General features: G+C 41.0%; 2 protein-coding genes across 2 annotated transcripts; one reads left to right on the forward strand and one right to left on the reverse strand.

The window, feature by feature from the left end:
- Positions 1–2,344: 2,344 nt before the first annotated feature.
- On the reverse strand, positions 2,345–13,367 carry CFAP68 (cilia and flagella associated protein 68). Its single transcript, XM_005901535.2, has 4 exons — positions 12,976–13,367; positions 10,016–10,246; positions 9,206–9,272; positions 2,345–9,037 (listed from the first exon to the last, which is right to left on the reverse strand). The coding sequence occupies exons 1-4, from the start codon at positions 13,015–13,017 to the stop codon at positions 8,868–8,870; spliced, it is 510 nt and encodes a 169-aa protein (XP_005901597.1). The 5' UTR covers positions 13,018–13,367; the 3' UTR covers positions 2,345–8,867.
- Positions 13,368–13,429: 62 nt separating this feature from the next.
- FDXACB1 (ferredoxin-fold anticodon binding domain containing 1) lies at positions 13,430–21,476 on the forward strand. The gene is made up of 5 exons (XM_005901536.2): positions 13,430–13,650; positions 14,230–14,386; positions 15,236–15,439; positions 15,590–15,748; positions 16,962–21,476. Exons 1-5 carry the CDS (start codon positions 13,479–13,481, stop codon positions 18,142–18,144), a joined length of 1,875 nt encoding a protein of 624 aa, XP_005901598.2. The 5' UTR covers positions 13,430–13,478; the 3' UTR covers positions 18,145–21,476.
- Positions 21,477–21,694: the final 218 nt, after the last annotated feature.

Here is a 21,694-nt window from a genome sequence, read left to right on the forward strand (position 1 = left end):
GTGCTTATTTCTGCTCTCAGCAAAGTGACTCAGTTATCCATATGTATAGACATTTTTTTTCATATTCTTTTCCATTATGGTTCATCACAGCATATTGAATATAGTTCCTTGTGCTGTACAGGAGGACCTTGTTGTTTATTCATCCTACATATAATAGTTTGCATCTACTAATCCCAGGCTCCCAATCCTTCCCTCCCCATTTGCCCACCACCTCAGCAACCACAAGTCTGATTTCTATGTTTGTAAGCCTGTTTCTGTTTCATAGGTATGTTCATCTATGTCGTGTTTTAGATTCCACATATAGGTAATATCATATGGTATGTATCTTAAGTTTTAAGAATTATAGTAAATGATCAATAAATGATTCTTATTTAGGTTAAACAAAGACGTGTGTGTGTGTGTGTGTGTGTGTGTGTGTTAGTTGCTCAGTCGTGGCCGGCTCTTTGCGACCCCATGGACTGCAGTTTGCAGGCTCCTCTGTCCATGGAATTCTCCAGGCAAGAATACTGGAGTGGGTTGCCATTCCCTTCTCCAGGAGATCTTTTCCACCTAGGAATCAAACCCGGATCTCCCTCACTGCAGGCAGATTCTTTACTGTGTGAGCCACCATGGAAGCCCAAAGAAAGAAAGACATACTACTTTACAATAACACCTCTGCTTCACTTCTGTGAGTCTAGACAAACTTCTGATTCAATTAATGAAAATAGCCCTGGTATAAATGCTTATAAACAACTCATTTTTTTTCTGTAGCCGCTTGCAGTTGATTTCTGATTTCTCACAAGGATTCTTTTCTTCACAGAGCCTACTGTTTGGGGACTGGCCATGCTACTAAAATAAAATACGTGAAACAATTGCCAAAAGTTTTCAAGATACAGGAGTGTGGAGCTAGGACAATATACATTGCGAATTTATGCAGGTTCAAAATGTTTCCTCTTAAAAATACTGCTCCCGGATGGGTCTGAAATGCTATGATCTAGCCAGAAGTCAGATTTTTCTACACTTAGAGCCAATTTTTATGGCTGTGTAGTAGACACTGTTGCCTAAGTAGCCTATTTACCACCTTCAGTCTTGGCAGCAGAACCCCAGAGTGGTTTAGGTATCCACTATATTCTTCCTAGCTATGTGCTTCAGAAGAATGAAAGGTTCATCCAAGCTCCACCCAGATCAACCATGGAAACTCCCTTCCTTCTGTCGAGATTAGTCTTGAAAGGGCTATGACCCAATTATGGCCAATGAGATGGGGGTGGGGGTAGGGGGTGAGGGGAGAATTTGCAGGAGATACTTATAGCAAAACTTTTTACCTTTTAAAAAGAGAGAGTGAGGGAGGGAAGGGGGAGTGAGAGAGACGGGACAGAGAGAAAGAGACTGATTTTTCTTCCTCTCCATGTTGGAGCATAAGAATGTGATAGACTGCAGTAGCCATCTTGAAACTATGAGGGCGCATCCATGGTAACTGATGATGGCTGAGCAGGAGGATGGTAAAGCTCTGAGACCTTGATGGGTCACTGAATTGCTAAACTGGTGAACTCTAGAGCTTCCTTACTTCAGAATGTACTATGTCTCATTTTTGTCTAGTGTATTTTGAGGGGGGGTTTATGTTACTGGTATGCAAAAACACCTTAACTGATGGAGGCTGAATTAAACAGTGTGAAAAATGGAAAAATGCTCTGGAAACCAAGTGTCAGCTTGAATCATTTTAGTGTATATTACCAGATCTCTCAAGCAGAAATAATGATTTGATCTTAAATGAATCATACTTTGTCTATTAGAGTGTAATATTTATGTTTCTGACAAATTTGTACAGGGTTGCCTTTATTATTATTACCACCCCCAAGTTACTCTACCCTTTTTATTGTTATTCTTTTCCAGACCACATGTTTTGCTATAGCTGTTTGTTCACTGTTATTAGTACAGGACTTTTCTAGGCCAGCATATTTGAGGGATTTTTCTTTAGTTTTATAGTTAGCTCACCCATAATTCTACTTCATTCTCTATGTCTGAATTATGCCAGAAGTTTGTTGAGGCAATTTTAATTAGCATTTATTTTGTTTGTTAATGTTAGCTAACATTTATTAAACACTTACTATTAGGTGTGCACTGTGTTAAGTACTTTACCTTTTTTTTTTAAAACTATCATTATTAAAGAATAAATTTGGGAAATGGGTATATAGTAGATATATATAATTTCAATAAGATATATAAATTTGGTTTGGTTTCCACTTAGAAACCAAATGGAAGTTTTGCCTAACGGTTTGGGAATGATACATGTTTGTTCTTAGAAAAATCTTTTTCTATTTGAAACTTCACATTTTATTGAATATTACCCTGGATTTGATCTTTGATCTGAAGATTTACAATCACCATTCAACAACTATTTGCGTGCATACTATGTGCTAGCTACAAAAATAACACATATTTTTTGCCCTAATACAAGAGTGGAAGAGGGGGCACACAAAAAGACACAACTTTTTAAGATTCTATGATGTCCACTCAAAATGTCTGCTCTGGGGACCCTTAAGAGGATTACCTACCTTGTACATAGAAGGAATCCTGCAACAACGGGACGCAGACATAGAGAACAGACTTGTGGGCACAGTGGGGGAAGGAGAGGGAGGGACAAATTCAAAGAGTAACACTGAAACATATACATTACCATATGTCAAACAGATAGCTAGTGGGAATTTGCTGTATGATGCAGGGAGCTCTGTGACAACCTAGAGGGTGGGATGGGGTGGGAGGAGAGAGGGAGGTTCAAGAGCGAGGGGACATATACCCACGACTGATTCATGTTGCTGTATGGTAGAAACTAATATATTGTAAAGCAATTATCCTCCAATTGGAAATAAATAAATAAAAATTTTAAAAAAGGAATCTTGGAGACAATTATCCCTGACCAAAATTATGTAACAGCTTTATTGAGATACTAGTCACTTACTATACTATTCACCCATTGAAAGTGCATCATAGTTGTATATCCATCACAACAATCAATTTTAGGATATTTCATTAGCCAAGATGGTGACTTATCACCGTCCAATGCCCATCTCTCAAGCCCTAAGCAACCTTTAATCTACTTTCTGTCTCTATATATTTGGACAATTAATGTAGTGGAATAATACAATATCTAGCACTTTGTGACTAGCTTCTTTCACTTAGCAGAATGTTCTGAAATTCCCTCCAGATGGTTGCATGTATCAACACTTCCCTCTTTTTTATTGATAAACAATATTTCTTTACATGGATCTACTGCATTTTATTTACCTATTCATCACTTCATAGACATTTGGGTTACTTCCACTTTTTTTCTGTAATGAATAATGCTGTTATGAACAGTCATGTACTAGTTTTTGTGTGGACATATGTCTTCATTTTTCTTGAGTATCTATCTAGGAGTGGAATTGCCGGATTATATATAACTTTCCATCTAGCCTTCTGAGACTACATTCCAAGGAAGCTGCCCACTTAAAATTCCCACCAGCAGTGTTTGTGGGTTCTGATTTCTCAATATCCACACTAACAATTATCATTATCTATCTGTTTGGTTATAGCCATTTCTCAATATCCACACCAACAATTATTGTTATCTATCTGTTTGGTTATAGCCATTTCTCAATATCCACACCAACAATTATCATTATCTATCTGTTTGGTTATAGCCATTTCTCAATATCCACACCAACAATTATCGTTATCTCTCTGTTTGGTTATAGCCATCTCAGTGGGTGTCTCACTGATTTCTTTATAGGTTTATAGGGCTTAGCAAGGTTAAGAGGGAAGAAAATGCATCTAGAAGGAAGAACAGCATGAAGTGCCTAGGCAGGAGCACTGGAGAGGGAACGTGGCAGATGAAGAAGAAAGAGTCAGAGAGTAGAGAAAACATGGCTAAGGAGTTTGAAATTTATTTTGAAGGCTATAAAAGCTGGTGAAAGATTTTAACCAAGTGAGTAGCATGATCAACCCTGCATTTTTAGACTCAATCTGGGAGCGGTATAGTGATTGAAAAATAGGGACTGAAATAGAAAATAGAGACAGCAACCAAAAGGGCAAGAGTAAGAAATGATGGGACAGTGGAATATGGTAAAGGTGACAGAGATGTAAAAAAGAGGGACATGATAGCACAGGGAACTCTGCTCAATGTTATGTGGCAGCCTAGATGGGAGGGGAGCTTGAGGAAGAATGGTATGGCTGAGTCCCTTTGCTGTCCACCTGAAACTATCACAACATTGTTAGTTGGCTATATTCTAACATAAAAGTTAAAAAAGAGGGACATAATCAAGACATAATGTGTGGAGAGAATTTACAGGGCTTGGTGTCTGTTTGAATGGGAAGGTTGAGAAAGAGGGATATAAAATAATTATTTGCTTTCTGTTTTTAACAACTGTGTGAACTTATTATGTAATATATTAATATAATATTAAAAATAAGAAAGAGTAGTTAAGACACATAAAAGAAAACTATGGAATTCACAAAGATATGAAATATATAAGAAGGAAAAGTTTGGGACTGAAGATTATGAATTCAGCCATAGGTTTCAGGAAATTACCTCAACCTGATATGAAAAACCCATAACCAACATCACACTCAATAGTGAAGATTTAAAGTCCTTCTTCTAAGACTAGGATCAAGACAGGGATATCTACTTTCACCACTTCTATTCAATATATTTTTGCAAGCTCTAGCCAGAGCAATTAGGCAAGAAAAAGAAAAGCATATAAATTGGAAAGAAAAAAGCAGAACTGTCTCTATTTACAAAAGACAAAAATCATACATGCATAAAACCCTAAAGATTTCACCAAAAAAATCATTAGAACTAATAAACAAGTTTAGCAATATTGCCGGATATACAACCAACACATACAAATCAGTTGCATTTCTATACACTAACAATGAATAATAAAAAAGGAAATTAAGAAAACAATTTCATGTACAGTAGCATAAAAAAGAATAAAATACATAGAATAGCTTCAACTAAGGAGGCAAAAAACTTGTACATTAAAAAGTAAAAGATATTGCTAAAGTAAAGAAGGCAGAAATGGAAACTCATCTGTGTTCATGGATTAGAAGGCTTAATACTGTTAAGAAATTAATACTAGCTAAAGTGACCTACAGAGTCAAAGCAATTCTTATCAAAATTCCAATATATTTTTGGCAGAGGTAGAAAATTCCACCCTAAAATTCACATGAGATCTCAAAGGACCCTGAAATAGACAAAACCATCTTGAAAAAGAGGAACAAACTTGGAAGATTCACACTTTGTGATTTCAAAGCTTATTACAAAACTACAATAATTTTAAAAAATGTGGTATTAGCATAAAGGCAGACACAGACCAAGGAAAAGAATAGAGAGCCCAGAAATAATCCCTCACATATACAGTTAAAAGATCATTGACAAACACATCAAGACCATTTAACAGGAAAAGGACAATCTTTACAACACATGGTGCTGGGAAAACTATATATCCACCTGCAAAAGAATGAAATTAGACCCTTACCTTACATAATACACAAAAATTAACTCAAAGAGAATCAAATGCCTAATCATAAGAGCTTAGAAGAAAACACAGACAAAGTTTCACAACATTGACTTTAGCAATGATTTATTGGATATGACACCAAAAGTTTAGGCAATAAAAAAATAAAACCAGATAAACTCAACTTCATCAAAATTGAAAACTTTTGTATATCAAAGGACACTAACAAGGGAATGAAAGAACCCACAGAGTGATATTTACAAATCATATAGTAGTTGATTAGAGATTAATATCCAAAATATATAAAGATATATAAAGAACATCTACAATTCAACAACAAAAAAGCAAACAACCCAGTTCAAAAATGAGCAAAGCAGTGGTAAAGAATCTGCCTGCCAATGCAGGAGACACAGGTTCAATCTCTTGTCTGGGAAGACCCCTACATGCTGTGGAACAGCTAAGCCTGTGCACCACAAATATTGAGCCAGTACTCTAGAGCCGGGGAATCGCACTACTGAGCCCTTGCACTGCAACTGCTGAAGCCCATGTGTCGTAAAGCCTGTGCTCAGCAAAAAGAGAAGCCACTGCAATGAGAAGACTGTGCACTGCTACTAAAGAGTAGCCCCCACTCGTTGCAACTAGAGAAAAGCCTGTGCAGCAACAAAGACCCAAGACCCAGCACAGTCCCAAAATAAATAAATAAAATTATTTAAAAACTGAACAAAGGACTTGAATAAACATTTCTCCACAGACAATATACAAATAACTGAAAAGCACATGAAAAGATCCTCAAGACCACTAGCCCTTAGGAAAACACAAATCAAAACAATGAGAGACCATTTTACACCCACTAGGATGGCTATTATAAAATGGAAACAAACAAACAAAACACCAGAAAACATGTGTTGGTAACGGTGTGGGGAAATTGGAACCTTTGTGTGTTCATTATGGGTGGGAATGTAAAAAAGTGCAGCCACTATGGGAAACTGTGGCATTTCCAAACTGTTAAATAGAACTAGCACATAAGCTGGCAATTCCATTTATGGGTATATGCCCAAAATAATCAAAAGCAGGGATTCAAACAAGTACCTGTGCACCAATGTTCATAGCTCTCCTGGTGGCTCAGGGATTCTTCTGGTAAAGAATCCAATCTGCCTGCAATGCGGGACACACCTGGGTTCGATCCCTGGGTTGAGAAGATCTCCTGGAGGAGGGCATGGCAACCCACTCCAGTATTCTTGTCTGGAGAACCACCATGGGCAGACGAGCCTGGCGGGCTGCAGTCCATGGAGTCGCAAAGAGTCAGACAATACGAAGCGACTAAGCGCGCACACAGCACAGCAGTGTTCATAGCAGCAGAACCCACACTACCCAAAAGACGAAAACAACCCAAGTGTCTACTAACGAGTGAACAGAGAAGTAAAATGTGTCATAATCCAACGGAAGTCCTAGAAAGGACACAGGCTGTAACATGGATGACACTTGAAAACAAACCAAGTGAAATAAACCAGAGACAAAAAGAAAAATATCGTATGATTCCACTTATATGAGGTACGTATAACAGGCAAATTCATAGACACAGAAAATAGAATAGAGGTTACCAGGGACAGGAGAAGAGGGGAACAAGGATTTGTTGCTTAATTGGTATAGAGTTTCAGTTTGTAATGATGAAAAAGTTCTGGAAACGGTGGTGATGGTTGCATAACACTGTGCATAACATGTATTTAATGCCACTGAATTGTATACTTAAAAACAGTTAAAATGCTACATTTTATGTTATATTTTATCACAATAAGAAATGCACTGGATACCTAGGGAGTAGGATAGACACATAACATATAAACTTAAAACATGTGTCTATAAAATATTCATACTGGAAAATATATACCAATTAATTATTAATATTAGTAAGAGATAATAATTCAAATTCTATAGCTGATCAAACAATACAATGCAATTTCCATCAACATCCTATCTTTTTTGTGGAACTTGGCAAACTGATTCTAAAATTTACATGGAAATGCAAAGGGTCAAAAATAGCTAAGATGCTCTTGCAGAAACACAAAGTAAAATGATTTGATCTACTGGATGTTAAGACTTATACAATTATCATAATTAAGATAGTGAGGTAATTAAGGCATTATAGCTAAGATGGGATTAAATAAAAAACAACGGTTAGTCTAATGGAATATAATAGAGAGCCCAGAAACAGACCCAAGTATACACAGATAGTTGATTTATATTAAAAATGGCTTTGAAGAGCAGTGAAGAAAGGATGGTCATTTTAATAACTAATATTGGGACAACTGGATAGCCATACAGAAATAAACAAAACTTAGTCACTACCCAACATCATGTATAACATAAATTCCATATTCATACCTGTTTCAAAAAATAATGAAGGTTTGGGAGGTAATATATGGGAGACAGTTCCCATATATTACATTGTCATCTTAAATAGGAGATTAAAAAAAAAAAAAGGAAAGTACTGATGTTAAGACCATTGCCTCTGAGTGTTCACCAACCCTAAACTATTCACAATCTTTTCTCAATTGTAGCCAGTTCCTCACAACGAAAGACCCATCTTAAACTGGCTGAGTCATCCCAAATTCCTAAAAGTATCCTACCCTAACATCACCTTTCTGAATCATTACCAAGATTGTGTCAAGATGAGGTTCTTCCTTGTCACAGGTTTAATAAACAACTCAGCTTTGTCTGATCAGCAGTTTTCTTTGGCAATCTTCATCAGGGAGTCAAAAATTGACAGTCTTTTCTTTTTGAGATATAAACTGAAATATTTATAGATGAAATTATATAATTTCAGAGAAAAATTTAAAAATAGAGAAAGTAAATAGGGATAGATAAGATTGGTCATCGATTGTTGAAGCTGGGTAATGGTACATGCTAGTTCATTATACTATTCTGTCTAGTTTTTTATGTTTCAAATTTTCCATATTAATAAAAATAGTTATATTTCTTCTTCTAGTCCTTAAGAGGGGATATGCATTAGAGGACAGTAAATATAACTTATCTGACCATGACTACCAGGCTCACATCCAGAAAGCATCTAGCCAAATGTGGCCTAAGTCAGGATGGATTTTGCAGCTTTGCCCCTCACACAAGGCAGGGAAGAGCAGAGTGGTTGTAGATTTGAAAGAAATAACTCTTTTCAATGCTGTTCTACAACACTCGTAATGTAGAATAAGAGTAAATATACTTAACTTAAATTTGACATTTAAATCTTGGTTTAAAAGAGTGGGGGTAGAGAAAATTTGTTGGGCTTTATTTATTCAGACAGTAAAACTGTGCTACAGTCAGCTAAATTCTTAGTTGTGCTTAAAATGGGCTCCCTCCTACGTTCTATGCTGGAAAAACGAAACTTATTCTTTCTTAGAATCATGGACTCTGAAACTGGCAGTTACTAGGATTCCACACACACACAGAGTGATGATCAGTTTGAGGCTTTGAATAACTAGTCATGTAAGTTGACTTTTCTGTGCATTTGTATGGAGGAGGAACCAGCTCAGGTTGATGTCCTGGGAACCAGTGAGGTTCTCTCTTAAACCCTGAGGGAAGAGAAAAGAGGAGTCTTAGTAAGTAATCTCTTTGTTATTTCTGAGCGAATATACAGTGAAACCTGTCAGAGCTGAGAAAAGAGATAAATCATTCACTCATCTAAGTTTTCTTTGTGTTCCTCCTGAGGCAATAAGAATTAAAAAGAATAGGTCACCTACTATGGGTTGAAAGTGGCCTTCTGTTGTTGTAGCTTGTATCATATGTTGTTTCAAAGTAGTGTCCAAACTGGAAAGAAAAGGTAGTAGTTTAAAAATACAGGAGTCTATAGCCAAAGCTGGGGAATAAAGGACACAATGGCATACATTCTAGCAGGCTCTGTACTATTTTAGCTTGACCAGAGATCTATACATGGCATTAACCTATATCCTACCAATTTTTATATCCTGTGTGTGTTTGTTTAGGAGATTTCAGGGCAAGATGAAGATAAATGACAAATCTAGCTGGCAGGGACCAGAGGAGAAACTAACCTGAATCAGAAGACATTAGATAAATATTTCTGTAGACTAATGAAATCCAAAGAAAAGCAAGAGAAAAAGCATGATACTCATCCTTTTATTACCCTGTGGTTGCTTAGTAGCTAAGTCGTGTCCAACTCTTTGTAACCCGATGGACTATAGCCCACCAGGCTCCCCTGTCCATGGGATTTCCCAGGCAAGAATACTGGAGTGGGTTGCCATTTCCTTCTCCAGTGTATCTTCCAGACCCAGGGACTGAACCCGTGTCTCCTGCATGGCAGGCGGATTCTTTACCACTGAGCCACCTGGGAAGCCTTACAATAACGTAATATTCAGCTTGATAGTAAAGTGGGATAAGCGTTCCACCTGAGGACTGCTGCCCTCTTCCAACCATTCACTGAACAGAAGCCTGAAAGATCTCAGCATTGGAAGTTATCAGATTCCTGTTTCTCAAATGGCCATTGGTGTTTCTTTTGCTAACAGAAGAAAACAAAGAAGAGAAAGTTCGATTACCTGGGAAGGCAAGGGTTTTGGCTGCACGATATTCTTTAGGTCATATCTTTCCTGGTTCCAGTTGCCCATCAGGGTACGGTTTGAATAGGCATCTTCATTAGTGTTGCATCTCCATCCATACTGGAAAAACTTGGACATATCATTCCAATCCGTCCACACTTCAGCATGGCCATCTGCATTAATGAGGCTGCCATAGTGTGGGTTTGTAAGGAAACAGGCGAGGACCTGTCTCTGGGAAAAGGTGGCAATAGAAAAGTTTGTTGCACAAACCAGAGAGCAGAAAACACATCCCTTTCTCGTCCTTGGCCAAGCATAAGTACACCTTCTGAAGATCTAGGCTTTCCTCTCAGTTTAATAATTGTCATCCTGTTTCCTTCCAAGTTCATAAATCCTTTGACCTACCCTCTCAATCAGCAGTAGTAGATGACTAAATGGATTAAATACACTCCCCCCCAAAAGGCAAGAGAACTTCAGTACCCTAATACTATTGGAGAACTAGAAAATAATTCTGGTGATTTTGAGGTGTAAGAATTTAAGGACTAATTACTGCCATCTTCAAAGAGAAGACAGAGAAGTGAGAGCTGGATAACTAGATAATATGATAGATCAATGATCAACAAATGATGGTTTCCTTCCTTTGGGCCCAGCTCAAATGCCACATCTTAGGATACAGCGTTCCCTTTTCATGATGCCTTACCTCAAGTTAACTTCTCTCAATTGTCTCACATGGAACTTTATCTTCACACTTTTATATATCCATAACTTTATACCTGGAGAAGGCACTGGCACCCCACTCCAGTACTCTTGCCTGGAAAATCTCATGGACGGAGGAGCCTGGTAGGCTGCAGTCTATGAGGTCGCTAAGAGTCGGACACGACTGAGCGACTTCACTTTGACTTTTCACTTTCATGCATTAGAGAAGGGAATGGCAACCCACTCCAGTATTCTTGCCTGGAGAGTCCCAGGGACGGGGGAGCCTAGTGGGCTGCCATCTCTGGGGTCGCACAGAGTCAGACACGACTGAAGCAACTTAGAAGCAGCAGCAGCAACTTTATACCACATGTTAGAGTTCTTCAAGGAAGTGTGGAATCTTTTACACTGAAATATGCATCCCTTGAGGACAAGATCTGTCACTTTTTCATTACTGCACCCTCTCCCTCTGTATACCCTCCCAATCAATAGTAATTTGCACATACCAGATGACCAATGTCTGAATTTCAATTTTTTTGGTAAGGAATCAAAAGCCAACCATTTCTAATTTTGGTTAAAAGTTCAGTCTGGTCCCTTGGCTTAGGAGCAAGACAATACCTTCTCTGAAGATGAATACTTTGAAGTTGAGGAGCTTGTGTCTGAAGATTTTATAGCAGAGTAACAGCAAACCTTACTCTGACGTTCCATATTCTTTAAAACAAGAGATGACACTAAACCTGGCCTTCCCAGTTCTCCAGGCAAAGAAAGAATTTAGATCACCCAGATCACCAGGTGGCCATGATTTGGTGGTCATCACCCACGCACCTTTCCACAGCTAGAGACAAAGCCAACACTGTAAGTTTAAAGGTAACTGCCCGCACATCATGGGCCTTTGTGAAGATAGATGCATGCACTTATGTCAACAAACAGCATGACAACTAAGAGCAGTTGGTCCCACAAAGTCCTCAGGCCATGTATCAGATGACACTGTCCCTGGGGCTGTTAAGGATAGACATCCCCACCCACTTAGTTGTCCAAACCTGAAAACTGGGGCTTATCTTTGACTCTTGGTTTCTCCTTCAACTCCCTTACATCTATTCAATCACTAGGTCTTGTTGATTTTTTAATCAGTGCACTACCCTCCATCTCCACTGAAAGTGAAAGTGAAGTCACTCAGTAGTGTCTGACTCTTTGTGACCCCACGGACTGTAGCCTACCAGGCTCCTCTGTCCATGGGATTTTCCAGGCAATAGTACTGGAGTGGATTGCCATTTCCTTCTCCAAGGGATCTTCCCGACCCAGGGATCAAACCCAGGTCTCCCACGTTGTAGACAGACGCTTTACCGTCTGAGCCACCAGGGAAGTCCATCTCCACTACCAAGTCTCAATTCAGATCACTACCAGCCCTAGTCTCCGTTACTGCAGTAACCTTCTATCTGGACTCCTTGCCACCAACCTTGTTCTTCTTCTATCACTTCTCCATAGGAAAGCAGAATTTTTGAAAATGAAAATTTAATTGTGTCATCTTCCTACTTAAAAATCTTTCAGTGGCTGGCCACTGTTTTCAGAGTAAGGTTAAGGCTATAAAAAAATGCCTATATGAACTGGTCCCTGCTTTTCAGTCTCATCTGTTATCCAATCTCCCTCAAACTACATTTCAGTCAAACTCAGCTACTGTGTTTTTCCATCATGCTTTTGCATTGTTACTTCTGCCTTTTCAGTCCTCCTGACTCAGGAAAGGTGTAGTCCCCCCCAGTCCCCTTAGCTTTCAACTCAGGTGCATTTCATCCACAAAATCTTTCCACTTCATCCTCAAACTTGGTCCCCTTCAGTGTGCTCCTCAGCGACCTGAATTACTCCATTCATAGTACTGCTGCTGCTGCTAAGTCGCTTCAGTAGTGTCCGACTCTGTGCGACCCCAGAGACGGCAGCCTACCAGGCTCCCCCGTCCCTGGGATTCTCCAGACAAGAACACCGGAGTGGGTTGCCATTTCCTTCTCCAATGCATGAAAGTGAAAAGTGAAAGTGAAGTCGCTCAGTCGTGTCCAACTCCGACACCAAGGCTCCTCCGTCCATGGGATTTTCCAGGCAAGAGTACTGCATCTCACTAAATCAGAATTGTCTCTTTCGCCGTGCATCCTCCACCACACTACAAGCTCAGAGAAGTCATAGGCCACATCCTGTTCCTCCATATATCGAACAGCCTCCATAGGCCTGGGGCATAACACTCAACACTTCTTGAATGCATAAAAGGTAGGGGAAAGAATCACCTGGAAAAACTCCGAATAACAATGATAATCGGTTGCAGTCATTTCGGATGAGATGAAGGCTGTTAAAAATCCTCTGAGTCAGGATGCAGAACGCAGCACCATCTCTCCTTGGCCTCAGTCCGGCCCTGCTTCGTTCACTTAGAACTCACTTCACCTTCGACCTGTCTGCCCCACCCCCGCCCCCAACCCCCCGAAGCTAGGGACTGCTCAAGACCTCAGGCAGGTGTGACGAAGTCGCTCAGGGCCGCCCTTGGGCCCAAAAGAATTTAACACTTCCGATGGGGTGAGGGAGTGAGGGGATTGGGTGGCCGGTGTCTCGTTCTTGCTCTCATGGTTATCTTCCTACTCGGGACGTCGCGGCCCCAGTTTGTCAAGACAACCAGATGCTGTGATACGTCATCAACCAGCTACGCGTGAAGAGGTGGGGCCACAAGAGAATCGCGAAGGAAGTGACGTAAAAAAAGAGCGCCTCGGAGAACTTGAGCCTGGAGCACGTGGGGGCCATGGCCCCACGGCGCCTCCTGTTGGTTGGAGAGGGGAATTTCTCTTTTGCCGTAGCTCTGAGTGAGACCCTGGATCCAAACACGAGTCTAACCGCCACCTGTCCCCAGCGCTCAGCGGACCTGGCCCGGGATCTGGTGGTCCGAGAGAACCTACGGCGCCTGCGCGAGCGAGGTAGCGAAGCCCAGCCCTCCACGAAGCCCCGCCCAGCTGTGGCGCCCCCCCACTAAGTGGAAAGGGTGGGAATAGAGGGGATTCAGGGAACTTGACCGTTGCTCTAGGTCTTCCCCGGGGCTTCCCAGGTGGCTCTAGTGGTAAAGAACCCGCCTGCCAATGCGAGTCTTAAGAGATACGTGTTCGATCCTTGCGTGGGGGAGATACCCTGGAGAAGGGCATGGCACCCCACTCACAGTATCCTTGCCTGGAGAATCACATGGACAGAGGACCCTGGCCGGCTACAGTCCATAGGGTCTCAAAGAGTCTGACTGGGCCAAAGGGCATGGCACCCCACTCACAGTATCCTTGCCTGGAGAATCACATGGACAGAGGACCCTGGCCGGCTACAGTCCATAGGGTCTCAAAGAGTCTGACTGGACCAAAGCGACTTGGCACACACGCACTTCATCTTCCCATGGACATTTACAGACAGCCTGCTGTGTGCCTGGACCTGGGCTGTTTTGCACCTCGTGTTAGGGAGGGTTTTTCTCTTGTTCCATGGCTTTATCACATCCTCCTGTCTATATTTCATGCCAGGTAACGAGGTACGCTTCGGTGTGGACTGCACCCACCTGGCAGATGCCTTTGAACCGCAAGACAGAGAATTTGATCGAATTTATTTTAACTTTCCGCACTGTGGGCGCAAAGCTGGAGTAGCTAAGAACAGGGAACTGCTTGCCAAGTTTTTCCGGAGGTGAGGAGAGCTGAGCACTCACAAGTGAAATGTTTAAGATGTACATTGCATAGTTCCTGCACTCAGACATGTTAGTTTGGGAAATACGACATACAAGAGAACGTGTTGCTCCAAAGGAACCCACAGTCTAGTTGGAGAGGCAGACATTTAACCCTAAATGCTAAGTACAAGTGCAAACATGTACTGTTGGGCCAGAAAAGGGAGAATCACCTATTTTTGATAATGCAAAATGATAGTAGCCAGTATAAACTAATTTAGGAGCCAAACTATCTGCGTTCAAATCCCCACCCACCACTTAATAGCTTTGTGGTTTTTGTGATTGTTTACTTGATCCTTACTTGCTTTTGCTTCCTCATCCATAAACTGAAGATATTAACATAACTACCTCATAAAATTATTGTGAACTTAAAACAGTGCTTTATACTATTATACCAAAACATGAAGCATAGTTATCATGAAATTTTGCACAGAGGCAGTATTTTAAGTTAGTATTTGAAGTACAAGTAAAATTTTAACAAGCAGGAGGGGAGTGAATTCTAAATGGGAAAGAACAGCCTGATCACTGAATCACATATAGGAATTTTATAGACATTGACTTTTCAATGAAATATACGTGAACAATAGAAATGTGAAGTTGGATAACTTTCTGGTCAGCCACTAATATTAGTTACGAGTTGAGCATTGAATTTAAATTCTTATTTCCAGCTCCTTTTTTTGCATGTTTGAAGTCTTAATAGATCTTTGCAAATAGATATGATTGGGTTTTAATTATCTCACAGACGAACCATGTATATACAGCTAATTCCTACTTGTTTCTGTAAATGATTGGTGTTTCCTTATCCCTGTTAGCTGTGCAGATGTTCTTGCAGAAGACGGAGAAGTCCACGTGGCATTGTGTAGAGGACAAGGTGGGACTCCTGCTGATAAGCCAATGAGAGAATGGCACAACAGTTGGCAAGTGGTTGCTATGGCCGCTCTGGGGGGATTCATTTTAAGTGATGTACATCCCTTCAACTGTAAGGCTTTGCCAGGCTACAAGTGCACTGGATATAGGTAGGTAATAACAGATCTAAGCTTTTTCCATCTCTCTCACTAATGATAAAAAATCCCATTGACACTTTTTCTTGCTAATTTCTTGATTCAGCCTTTAGGAATAATTGCTTTCTTTAATAGTGACAGACTTAATAACTGCTATTTTGCCAGGAGTCAAGATAAGTCCTTTCATATAGAAGGTGCCTTGAACCATATCTTCACCCGGAGCTTACCTTTTGAAAGTTTGCAACCAAGAATCTCCAGGATCAAACTGGGTGACCAGTGGTTTTCTTTTCTGGAACCAGAAGTACTTGTAGGAAAACTGAACAGGTAACCTGATTTTACCAGAAACTTCTTCTGTCTCTAGTTGTATCCTGATTGACTTAATAATCAGGCAGTCATACATTGAAAGGATGCTACATTAATTGTTAATGATGTTGTGCTGTGAATACTTATAAGTATGGCCCACACAGTCTCTTTATAATTAAAAATTTCATATTATCTGCAAATATCTTACGATATCACTTATATGTGAAATCTAAAAAAAAGGGGGTACAAAACAGAAATAGTTACAGATGTAGAAGACAAACTTATGGTTACAAAGGATCTGCTGCTAGGTCACTTCAGTCGTGTCTGACCCTGTGCGACCCCACAGATGGCAGCCCACCAGGCTCCCCCATCCCTGGGATTCTCCAGGCAAGAATACTGGAGTGGGTTGCCATTTCCTTCTCCAATGCATGAAAGTGAAAAGTGAAAGGGAAGTCGCTCAGTCGTGTCCGACTCTTAGCGACCCCGTGGACTGCAGCCTACCAGGCTCCTCTGTCCATGGGATTTTCCAGGCAAGAGTACTGGAGTGGGGTGCCAGTGCCTTCTCCGATGGTTACAAAGGGTCAGGGGGGTGTAAACTTGGAGATTGGGACTGACTTACACATATTTCTATATATAAAATAGATAACTAATAAGGGCCTATTTTATAGCACAAGGAACTCTACTCAGTACTCTGTAATGGCCTATGTAGAAAAAGAATCTAAAATAGAGTGGATATATGGGACTTCCCAGATGGTGTTAGTGGTAAAGAATCCATCTGCTAAAGCAGGAGATGGAAGAATCATGATTTCAATCCCTGAGTTGGGAAGATCCCCTGGAGTAGGAAATGGCAATTCATTCCAGTACTCTTGCCTGGAAAATCCCGTGGATAGAGGAGCCTGGTGGGCTACAGTCCATGGGGCCGCAAAGAGTCAAGACACAACGGAGCACAGCACAGCCTATGTATATGTATAACTGATTTGTACATGTGAAACTAAAAGCAATATTTTAAATCAACTATACTCCAGTAAATTTTTTTTTAAATTATCATATTTTCTGGTATATTATAGGCTGTCAGAATTCTGAAACCCATGCCATCTTTCTTTATAGTGGATGGTTTCTTTGTTTCCTTTCTGGATCAACTTGATGATTCTTTTTATTAAGCTATTCTTTTTGATTCTAGCTACATTATCATTATTTATAATTTTAAAAGTTATTTTTGTGTGTGTTTAAACAGGGGCTTCCTAGAAGCACCTTCATGTCATCCTATCAAGACCATAAATGAGAAACTCATTGCTGAACTGGGGAAAGCTTTCCCTCTAAAAAGGCTGAAGTGTTCTTCCCCTTTGCTGCTACAAGGAGATGCCAGTGTTCTCACATCCCACAACCCTGACATCCTATCAACTGCCTTTTGGGTTAGTCTCCATGAAGATAACTCAAATTTTGAGTCCCTGACTAGTGGGATAACACAAGACATGGAGGACTTTCTAGTGTCATTTTCAGAACTCAGCCTTCCCAAGAGCGCTAGAAGAGACAGTAAGGAAGAAGCCCATGAAGGAACGTATGGCCAGGCCAAGGTCTGCCTTAGACCTTCTCTTCTGGTTCACATCCAGGCTGTAATCCAAGCACCAGACTTTCTCCCTGGTTCTCTGCACATCCTCAGTGGACCTGTCTTTCAGAGGTGCTGCATCTCACCTTTCACAATGCCAGCATTTCACGAGACTTTGTATATCCTTGGATTTAATAAAAATCTGAAGGACAGCTGTCTTCAGTCACTACTGGATCATCTGAAGGGCATTCTAGACAACCTTCTGACCCAGACATGGCTGGAGGGCTCTGAGCGGAGCAGCTCAGTGGAATTTGTCTTTCAACCAACTGGGGAAAGATATATGATTACTGTGAAGTCTCAAAATTTCGGCCCGGATTGCGTTAAGGACCTGATTATTGGGTCTGTTACCACATCTGCTACAAGCGTGATACACAAAGACCAGTGTTTTGTGTGTGTGTGTATGAACTTGGACCTCTTAGCCATGCTTGTCTGGGATATCTCTGATTGGAGGATGCTGTGGACCTCTGATAGTCGTTTCCTGAAGAATTTTGCCCCTGGAAAAATAGAACCCTTTAAAAGCTATTCCCTATATCCTCCATACTATGTGCATGATATTAGTTTTTGGTTAGATGAAAAGAAAAGATTTGATGAAGTCGAGTTTCACACTCTGGCCCGGGCAGTGTCCCAGGACACAGTTATATCCATACAATTCCTGAGTCGTTTTCAGCATCCAAAGACCGAACAGGTCAGCCTCTGCTATAGACTGACCTACCAGACCTGTGACAAGGCCCTGACCCAGCAACAGGTAGCATCAATGCAGTCCCAGCTTAGGAAAGAGATTCAACAACGACTCCATGTGACACCTCGGTAGTTTAGTAAACTCATCTCTCCATAGTGATCCTTGTGGGTGTGGGTGGAAAAAGACCAGTTTGTAAACTGTTGTACTTTCTGGACTTTTTGTTTGTCTTGTAAAAATCTTCTACTTTGTAAAAGATTGGTTAATTGAGGGGCTTCCCTGGTGGTCCAGTGGTTAAGAATCCACCTCACAGTGCAGAGGACAAGGGTTTGATCCCTGGTCGGAGAACTAAGATCCCACATAACTCAGAGCAACTAAGCCCTCACGCTGCAGCTACTGAGCTCTCACTTCAGAGCCTGTGTGCCACAACTAGAGAGTCTGAGCACTACAAAGAAAGATCCTGCGTGACATAGTGAAGATCCTGAGTGCTGCAACTAAGACCTGATGCAGCCAAATAAAATTTTAAAAATTTAAATATTGGTTGTTTGGCTCAAAAGACACCTGTGGCTCAGTCACTGAGACTATAATGTGATTGGTGACCTTCAGAGGTGTGCAATACTTTGATCTTGAGTAATGACAGGGAAACAAAAAAACAGCATCTTAAACACTAGATGCTATCATTCTGAAGAGGCAGTAAAACTTGAGTGTCTCCTCAAATATAAATATATTTTATGCAATGTCAATTCCTCTTCCTTAACTCTACCATATCATCTCTCTAAATCAATTGAGAGTGGTTTTTAAAGTTCAGTTCAGTTCAGTTCAGTCGCTCAGTCGTGTCTGTCTCTTCGAGACCCCATGTATCGCAGCACGCCAGGCCTCCCTGTCCATCACCAACTCCCAGAGTTCACTCAGACTCACGTACATCGAGTCAGTGATGCCATCCAGCCTTCTCATCCTCTGTCGTCCCCTTCTCCTCCTGCCCCCAATCCCTCCCAGCATCAGAGTCTTTTCCAATAAGTCAACTCTTCGCATGAGGTGGCCAAAGTACTGGAGTTTCAGCTTTAGCATCATTCCCTCCAAAGAAATCCCAGGGCTGATCTCCTTCAGAATGGACTGGATGGATCTCCTTGCAGTTCCAGGGACTCTCAAGAGTCTTCTCCAACACCACACTTCAAAAGCATCAATTCTTCGGCACTCAGTCTTCCTCACAGTCCAACTCTCACATCCATACATGACCACAGGAAAAACCATAGCCTAGTTGAGGCTGACCTTTGTTGGCAAAGTAATGTCTCTGCTTTTGAATATGCTATCTAGGTTGGTCATAACTTTCCTTCCAAGGAGTAAGCGTCTTTTAATTTCATGTCTGCAGTCACCATCTGCAGTGATTTTGAAGCCCAAAAAAATAAAGTCTGACACTGTTTCCACTGTTTCCCCATCTATTTGCCATGAAGTGATGGAGCCAGATGCCATGATCTTTGTTTTAAAATTAGACCATTTATTAGCTTGGTTAAGTTGCAAGTGCTTCATATTATTTTTGGTATCATCATCATGTTTATTCTCTGGTTGACTGCTGTTAAAGTCATGGAACTGAATAGGTGTCAGATTTAGAGTTCATATTTGGGTCTGTCTGACTCTAAAGCCCATGTTCTTTCTGCCACTTTCTGTTACTTTTCTTTCCTTGGATTTCAACAATTATCTCTCAACTGTGATTAACTCTAAACTTTGCTCCCCTCGATTTTGGGGCTTTCTGTTGTATCTCTAAAGAACATTTGGAGATTGGCCCAGCCCAGGACTCTGCAGAATGGGGTGCCCTAATGTGAATTAATGTATGTTCCTGTTAATACCTAGGCTCTGCTGATTAGAATTATAGTGTAAACTCTGTGAAGGAAATAACTGTCTTACTTATTCTTTTTTTTTAATTTCTGTTTTTATTTTTTGTAACTGAAGTATGATTGATTTCAAATGTCATTTATTCTTGTATTTGGACAAGAGCATGTGGAAAGGCAAGAACTGAAAGAAACAAATTAGTGTATTATAATGCAAACAAAATATGATGGTGACCTGGACCTGGGTGGTAAAAAGCGGTTGGACTGGGAAATAATTCAAAGGACTTACTGATAAATATATGTGCACACACAAATATTTTGGAGTTAGAGAAATAAAGGATTCAAACAGAATCCCTAGTTTTTTGATCCAAGCAACTAGGAGAATAGAAGTATCTTTAATTGGAGTAGGAAAACTGGCATGGGAGTAAGTTTAGGTAGTGAATCAAGGGATCTCTTAAGGACACATGTATTGCTTGGCTCTCCACATAGACTTTGGGCTTCCCTAGTGGCTCAGAGGTTAAAGCGTCTGCCTGCAATGTGGGAGACCTGGGTTCGATCCCTGGGTTGGGAAGATCCCCTGGAGAAGGCAATGGCAACCCACTCCAGTATTCTTGCCTGGAGAATCCCATGGATGGAGGAGCCTGGTGGGCTACAGCCCACGGGGTTGCAAAGAGTCGGACACGACTGAACGACTTCACTTCACTTCACTTCCACATAGACTTTAAGCTAATTGAGGGCAGAGGTGGTTCAATGGTAAAGAATCCATCTGCCAATGCAGGAGACTACAGAGACGGGTTTGATCTCTGGGTTGGGAAGATACCCTGCAGAAGTAAGTGGCAACCCACTCCAGTATTCTTGCCTGGGAAATCCCAAGGACAGAGGAGCCTGGTAGACTACAGTTCATAGGGTCACAAAGAGTCAGATATGATTTAGTGACTGAGCATGTGACTTAACAGTTTTCTTCCAACCCCAATAGTGCTTAGTAAGCATGAAACCAAGCATGACCCTGCAGGGTCTTCCTGGGGTGAGATCCCCCCAACCTCTTCCATACCTGCCGCCTCTTGTTTGTAGAAAAGCATTAGCCTCCTAGGCCTTCCCTGAGTTCCAAAGGTTTATTTTTTTTGTTTGTTTTGGCCACACAGCAGGTGGGTTCTTAATTCCTGAGACCAAGGGTAGAACCCACGCCCCTTGCAGTTGAAGTGCAGAGTCTTCCCCACTGGACCGCCAGGGAAGTCCAACAAAGAGCAGATTTGATGCAATGAGAAATGAGAATATGCAGAAACAAATCAGTCATGCGAGATAATAATAGTTTAGCTTTCAAAAAAAAAAACAAACTCTAGTTCTGTCTCAAGGGCTATAGATAATATTTTGAGTCATATCCTTGTGCGTTTTATTGATTCTAAACCCCCACCAGATAGAAGAAGTTAATTGCATGTTGATCACCAGGACATAGACCCCAGGAGGTTATTGAGGCTGACTCCTGAAGTACCACCCTGTTAACGTCATCACCAACCAATCAAGGATGTCCATGAGCTGATGATGAACATCTCAACTGTTTCTCTCACCTTGCCTTTAAAACACCTCCCTTGAAAGGCTTGGGGTAGTTTAGGTGTTTTGAGCATGAGCTGCCCATTCTCCTTGTAATAAACACTGTACTTTGTTTCAACAAAGCCCAATGTTGGTACATTGACTTTTCTGTGCAGGTGGGCAGACCCACGTTTGATTTGGCATCACTTGGATGAGGAATCATTGGAGAAGGAAATGGCAACCCACTCCAGTGTTCTTGCCTGGAGAATCCCAGGGATGGCGGAGCCTGATGGGCTGCCGTCTATGGGGTCGCACAGAGTCGGACATGACTG

This window comes from Bos mutus, chromosome 15 (genome assembly GCF_027580195.1).
Source record: "Bos mutus isolate GX-2022 chromosome 15, NWIPB_WYAK_1.1, whole genome shotgun sequence".
NCBI classification, from domain to species: Eukaryota; Metazoa; Chordata; class Mammalia; order Artiodactyla; family Bovidae; genus Bos; species Bos mutus.